The sequence below is a fragment of the Sycon ciliatum genome, chromosome 1 (genome assembly GCF_964019385.1).
Source record: "Sycon ciliatum chromosome 1, ocSycCili1.1, whole genome shotgun sequence".
Lineage (NCBI taxonomy): Eukaryota > Metazoa > Porifera > Calcarea > Leucosolenida > Sycettidae > Sycon > Sycon ciliatum.
In genome coordinates, this window is record NC_088643.1 from 80789009 (window position 1) to 80796722 (window position 7714).

Below are 7714 nucleotides of genomic sequence, written 5' to 3' on the forward strand. Positions count from 1 at the left end.
ATGCTGCACACTTCTCTCCACTCTCTGCTATCCTGGGCGAGGTTGGACCAGTCCACGATCTGGTGGTCCTTCATGTTGGACACAACATTGTCCCGCCGCTGCTTCCGGGGGGCCCTGACACGGCCGAGTCTTTTCCAGATCGCTGAAGAGGACACACTCTGGCATACGAGAGTCATCCATTCGAGCAACATGGCCTAACCAGCTGAATAGACAAGTTTTCAGTGTCTCCTCAATTGGCTGCAACTTGGCTTGTTCGAGGAGAGTGGTGTTGGAGATGTGCTCCTGCCATTGTGTTGCGCTGAGAATATCCAGCAGGAAGCGAACACAGCGGCGGTGAAAGGCTGCAAGCCGACGAACATCCACAACCTTAATTGTCCATGTCTCACAACTATACAACAGTGTCGACAAGACGACGGCCAAATACACGTGCATCTTCGTCTCGGACGTATACCACGGCAGTGGTTACGGTTAGGGTTAGCGATTAGAAAAGACAGAAGAGGGCAATGTGCCAAATGCTCGGGAAGCTTTTGCCAAGCACGCCGAGATCTCAGCAGTCATCTGGCCTAAATACATACACACGCACATACCCACACCTTTTGACGCCCATCGCCAGAGGCGATGATAGCGATGCTACAGCAGAAGCCATAGCAACTTGTGTTGGCATTGCACCATTCAACAGCTTGAAAGGCTGAAGAATCGACCGCCACTATTCAGCCTGGTCTACACCATACTGCATACAGCTATTTGAAGTGGTTCTTTTCTGGCCAGCGAATCCCACACGTACGTACGCGCGCGCGCACCCACCCACACACATACCCAGGGCCATACACACACGCCCATACACACCCATACACAAACACGCACACCCATACACACCCATACACACCCATACACAAACACGCACACCCACGCACACCCATACACACCCCCACGCACGTACACAGGCATAGCACCATTGTGTGTATTAGCAGAAAAAAATTGCTTCTTGCCATGATGAAAGGCAGTGGAGTGAAAGCCACAATAAAAGAAATTCTAAAATAGACTGATACTGCAGTATGCCCCTATCTCTAGTCTAGTCTCTACTCATATACAGAAACTGAGCAGACAGTGGTGATGGTGTGTGTGCTGCCTCATTATCGCAGCAAGAACAAAACTAAGTTGATTACAAGCAGAAACATCAATTCGAGCGACAAGCTTGGTCCAAACAAGTGGTACAATGCGGTAATGGAGACCCTAGAATAACGCAGACACTTCTTTTAAAAACGAATTACTAGTGCCAGGCAAGGGAAGTAAAGCGAGCGGTGCACATGAGGTACGCCTGTTAAGCCGAACACGGATGGGAGATAAAAAATATCACAGAATACTGAAACATGCTACCTTGTGCACTCAAGCAGCATGCCCATTGGCATTGGAGCTGAAATTGAAAATAAAAAGTTTAAAAATTCCGGCACAGGAAAACAAGTTTATAAAAAAGAAATAAAGAGAGCAAAAGTACACATAGTTTGCGCATCTCAATCAACTCTAGAATTTATGCAGCCTAGGTCATCATCCTACCTGGTGAATTATGCCTAAGCACAAGTAGTGTGCGTGACCGTGCAAAAGACATACATGTACTACAAGAGCAAACAAGCAATCAAGGAGCGAATACAATGTACGTTCGTCCTATTGCACTCAGTCACTATAATTAAAGTACAAGGAGTACTCACGTCATGTCATGTACTTGCGGTATAAACGCAGTCGGCACCAACAGCATGAGCAATACTCCAAGGGAATCTAGAACATGGTCTCCTCATTGGTGTAGGCAGTGTCCGGCCATCCAAAGTCCAGCATGGCTTCCATGACACCGGACATGCCGTCAAAGTCCACACTCTCTTGGGCCGTACCTCTGGCATGGGGCGACGGACACAGGAGGATGGGGCCCAGGCATACAGACAGGCTGTGCACTCCCAACTTGTTGCTCGCCGACTGCTGGAGCAGCCTGTGGAAGTGCCGGAACAGCATGCGTGCAAGGTCGAGGTTTGCAGCCGGCAGTGCTTGCAGGATATCAAATATGCGCTGCTGGCGCACGCCATCGCTGGCAGTGCGACGAGCGGCTCGCACTAAATCAACACAAAACATGTTGGTCAGTAGTGGCTCCGGCAGTTCTCGCAAGTAATCCTTCAGTAGAGCGGCAATAATGGTGACATCCGGAACGTCGTCCTCCGATAGCTGGACGATGCTGCTGTCGGTTTCGAAGCCGTTACGCAGTGCCTCTTTCTCCTTGAATGAACCTGCTACTCGGTAGAGACTGATCTGGGACAATCCACGTGCATTGATCTCTTCCATGCATTTCTCAGCAATGATAGGAATAGCACGGCGCTCGCGGGACACCAGTTCCTGAAGGTCAATGCCAAACACACCAAAGTACTGGTCGTCTGACGGGAAGCGCTTCAGGAGTCGTGAGCGCTCACTGAACTCCAGATCCAGTCGAACGGAGCCTTTCGGTGCCAGGTCGAGTTGCAAATTGCGCTCACCAGCGACACGGAACAGGGCCTCCAAATGGACTGTAGCACGCCCGGTTAGTGAATCTCTGCTCGTACCGGTCGAAGCAAAGCAGGAAACGACCAATGAGCGCGTATCGTCGATCTCCAGCTCAAAACTCTCCTCCCAGTCGATGCTGCCGTCGGAAGACACTGTGGCGCGACGTGTGTCCTGCTTCAAGTGTGTATCTGTGCTAGCAACACAGCGTAATGAGGAGGACGGGATGAAGTCACTTCCACCGTGCATAGTGACATGGAGCACGCCGGATAGGGAACGAAGACTATTGAGACGGGGCCGCACTGAATCGGACGACACAACATCTAAGTTCCCCATCGCTGGCTTGCCACCCGTGTCTGCTGCTGCGTCGTCGTCATCGCGGTCATCACTAGAGTCACTGCCTGCGTTGCCAACACGGTCACCTCTATTCACATGTTCATCTTCCCCATCATCGCCGTCATCACCTCTCGCCTCATTATTGTCAGAAGTGTACATGAGCGGTGGAACACTTGCCGAGCTCTCATCACTGCCAGCTCTTGCTCCTGTTATTTCTTCAACGTGGCCATTGTCGCAGTCAGCTGAGCGGCTACTAGCGATGCTTTCTGTAGTTGCATTGTAGTGTTGCGGCACATTGGCCTGCGTGCGAACTGTTGGTTCCTCCATGCCTTTGGGTTCTTCCTCGAGCGACGGCAGATTGACATCCATGCCGAGGTGCTCGGTTAAACGCTGCCGTCGCTCCTGACCAGTCAAATCCTTGCTCAGCAGGACATCTACAACATTCTCCATGCACTCCACCAAGCTCAGACTCTCACGGCGACCACTTTCTTGCATCCAAGCGTCGTCATCAGTCACTGGACTTGCTGTGCTTTCCGTGGCCTGTGCCGCTTTTTTCGGATCTTTCTTTTCTGGATACAGCTCGATAGCGTCGTATTCGCACTCCATGTCCTCTGGATTGATGTCGCAAGGAACAAATTGTGCTACTGTATTCATCTGCAGTGGGTCGGGGCTAGCACCAGATAGCTGCGACTGTCCACTCCTTGCTCCTCCTGGTGGTTCAGGTGTAGTGAAGAACCCATCTGCTGTAGCAGGACGCGGAGGATTGCCAACTGCGGACTGTCGCTCCGTGTCACTAGGTGACCGTCGTGACACAGTCAGTATTAGAGTGCTCTCCGAGCTCATCAGAAACTGCAGCTCGTCCCTATTGCCGATTTTAGAAATACTAACACCGTTTACTTTGCTGATAGTGTCACCGATCTCCAGCAGGTGTTGAGTTTCGACAACGCCACCAGGTGTGATTCCCATCACTCGCACTTCTTGCACGTCCAACGTTGGCCATTTACGCAAGTCGTATTCAAATCCTACCTGACTTTTATCCTTGCCAAGGTCGATCTCCACAGTTTGCGACCGCTCGCCACTGCCAGCGCCACCGGCTCCGTCAGTTCTGTCTTCACGTACTCCGGCAACTTTACGAAATGTACCTGGCATGGGATTAGAAATTTCCAAGCTGATCGCAGACTTTTTCGCCATGTTGGTGGACGCACGGCGACGGAACCTAGCCTTCGTTGCCGGACTGGGACTGGAAACATTGTTTGTGGCGTTTGAATCAGGACACCCATTGCTGCCGCTGCCGGACATGGCTTTCTTGTGGCTACTGCTCAGATCTTCATCCGACTTGCCTTTCTTGATTTTCTGCAAAGTGTGGAACTGGTCCACTCCGCCGCTGCCTATTGTCCGCGATTTGATGGGACTGGACTGTAGCAGTCCTGATTTGTGGCCTTCGAGTCGTCCAAGCAGCTCTGGTGGCATGACGTCTACTGTTCCACGTGGGCCTTTCGCGATCATGACGCTGCTGTCACTGGCCGTCTGAGGTGTAGGACTAGAACGTGTTCTACTTGCCTGTTTGTGAACGGCAGTGCCGGCAGAATCGGATGGATCCTCACTCGACTGCCTCGAAGTCGAACGCTTTTGAGAAGAGCGCGGCGATGAGGACTTGAAGCTGAACGGCCGAGATAGAGAGCGTGATGACCAACTATGTCCGTGACTTGAAGAGCGACGAGCGACGATCTGGGACTTGGGCTGGACGGGACTGCTGTCTTCTGTACGCACCGCAGACTGTGAATGCCCTGCTCCGGGACCTGGGGGAATCTCTCCGTTAGTTTCTGGACCTGGAGACAGACAGGGCTCTTCTTCAGTGCTCTGTGGGCGAGATAAATGGAGGCCTTGTTTCTTGCGCGAGGACAAGCTACTGGTATGTCCGTGAGCTGAAAAGCTCCGAGTGAGGAAGCGGCGCTTGGGCTGGACGGTACTGCTGTCTGCCACTACATACGTCGAGTGATTTGCGCCTGCACCAGCAGAGTCGTTGACAACTGTGTTAGGTTCTGAACCTAGCGTAGGATAAGGCTCTGCTTCACTACTCGGTGTACGAGATAAATGGCGGCTTAATTTCTTGCGCAGCGACTGGCCACGATTGTTCCAACGGTCCGTCGAGTTGATCGGCGCAGGTTGATTGTGGCACTGAGTCTTATCTGACGATTGACTGCTGAAAGAAACAGGGTCATTCACACTGTTGTCGACCTCAGATGCCGCTACATTGGCATGCGTATGACTATGACTCTGAGGTTCTGGCCCCGGCCACGATACGTTCGAGCTCGTACTGCATGGTTTCGAAGAGGTGGATTGCTTCCTTCCTCCGATGATCGTTGCTGGCTCGGCAATCGGGCTCGAGCTCTCCTCTTCTACACTGCTACAGGGGACAATCTCCGGCATGCTGCTACTATGGCTGGCCCTACTCGGGTGCGGATAAGATTCGTTATTGAGCACTTGTGGATTCTTCTGGCCGCAGTAGTACGTGCCAGTATTCAACACTGCACCACTGTACCACCCACGGGCCAGACGAAGAACACCTCTTTCAGACACTTGTACTAGTTAGGAAATGGTGGTGGCCATGTATTATAGATTGGAAGCCGTGAGAGATATTCTTTACTGTGGACCTGCAGTGCTCATGGGTGGCTGCAGCAACTGCACTGGCGGCAGTACTCGAGGAAGATACTTGAAATACTCTTGTAAGACTAAAGTGCTCGTCCAGCTAGCTCGTCAGGTTCAGATAGTACTACTGTATCTTCCTATTCTGTTGATCGTACGGTTTACATCATAATCTGTACCATGACACACTCGTTTCGATGCCTAGGCGCCTGTGGAGTGGTGCTGATCTATCTCAGTATGCTGAGCAACTACACTGGGAAACAACTACTCCGTACTATTGCTCATGAGACGCCGCCATCATGACTGCCAATTTTCCAAGATACTGTAGAAAACGTCGAAAGAAACAAGATCGATCGTAGAGCATGCAACTGATGCTTGGCACAAACAAAAATCTTTTCTCAGCTTTCTGCTGCAGACGCGCAGATCTTTCATCTCAACCAGGGAGTAGTACAATACAGTATTGTACTACTCCCTGATCTCAACGACGTCGACATGTGCATCAAGCATGCTGCCTCCCGCCAATTCCGGGCCACTCGCGTACCACCAAGAATAGAATCATACAACATTGTAGTAACCGTACTCCATTTCAAGACACAGTGCATGCACTACAATAGTGACAGGACATGGACAGTGCTGTGTGAGCCTCCGAAAACGGCAACCTGACCTGTTCTCTTTGGATTCGGAAACGTTTTGTCATGCGTATGGCGCATATATGGCATAATTCTCATGTGAACCAAAGGCGTTGATACTTTTGATGCCATAATTACATTTCTGTGCCTGAGCCATTTTCATCACAACGTGACAGTGCACTCGCTTCTCCATAAAAGCTGAGGCCCTGAACACACACACACACACACACACACACACACACACACGCAGCCTAGCCTGCATGCTCCTGAATTTCTGCCAACCCAGAACTACTTTAAAAAATTATTTTTGTAATGTAGGCAGAAGCGAGGGGTATACAGTGCTTGTATTGTACTTGTACCACTACTACTAGTGATACCAAAGAAGATAGACTCTAATCACTAAATCAGGGAGTCCCTGACTCTAATTTATACTAGTATGTCATTAAAAAATGACCTACTCATTATACCAAGAGTTCATGAACTCTTGATTATACCGGTACTAGTACATGATTGTATTATTATACCTCACTCCATATACACCCACAGTCTTTGGGATGCCCTCCCTTAGTGGTGTATACATATATATCTCCATATCCCCCCTAAAGTAAATTAGCAGTAGTTGTCGGCGAGGAACAAGCCATTAGGAGGCCACACACGGTGAATAATGAGAGGTATAACTATTAATATAACAAAGGGACCTCGTACTCATAATTATTATAATTATACATGTCACCAGTTATAAAAAACTCGGCTTCGCCTCGGTTTTTATACTGGTGTATACTAGTATATCTCTATAATTATACACTCGGTCCCTTGTTATAATCTATACCTATAGCCTTAGGGGTAACGTACTATTGGTAACATGTTAACAGTAGACCATAGCTCAGGGAACCAGGGAGAAATACATGTACCGGTATTACAAAGTGCCGGTATTATAGTTTTCTACTCCTGTATACAGTGTATTGTATTCCCAGTGGCCTGAACCTTGATTGGCTTGAACCGACAAACCGCGCAACAACGTGACAAACAACAACAACAACACTTCATCTTTCAGCCCCAAGATGTGTGATGGACCAGGACGGTATCGGCTTCTGGTGAAGCAAGCTGGCGCTGGATAGGAACAAGAGTTCTGTTTGTAGGACCAAGAGTACATAACCCAGTTTATCTACTCTTGGTAGGACGCACACGTAGTATAGTAGTCTACGCTACGGTAGTTAGTAGTTCGACTCGTTTCCATACTGACATAGCAGTAAGGGAGATAATTCAATGTTGTCGTGTGGCGAGCAAGTCTACAAGTACAAGTTGTAGCTCGATGGTGTTAGCTCAACTGTCACAGCCCGATAACATGCCGCTCCGCAACAGGATGTTTCAGGGTTTCTCAGTTTTCATATTGACGACGCTCCAAGCAATTGTAAAAGTTGTATCCCCGAAAGGGCGAGGCCGGGGTACGCCGGTAAACCAGACAAACAGACGGACAGTGGTGACTGTGGTGCGGATCCGATCGCACCAGATCATGCAGATGTACTTACAACTACTTACATGACATGATTGTATAGGTCCTGAACAGGGAGGTGTATAAACCCGAT

At 49.7% G+C, this 7714-nt stretch overlaps 1 protein-coding gene across 1 annotated transcript; it reads right to left on the reverse strand.

Annotated features, from left to right (window-relative positions):
- Positions 1–962: 962 nt before the first annotated feature.
- On the reverse strand, positions 963–5526 carry LOC135805792 (uncharacterized). The gene has a single exon (XM_065319892.1). It carries the CDS (start codon positions 5281–5283, stop codon positions 1774–1776), a length of 3510 nt encoding a protein of 1169 aa, XP_065175964.1. The 5' UTR covers positions 5284–5526; the 3' UTR covers positions 963–1773.
- Between the last annotated feature and the right edge of the window lie 2188 nt (positions 5527–7714).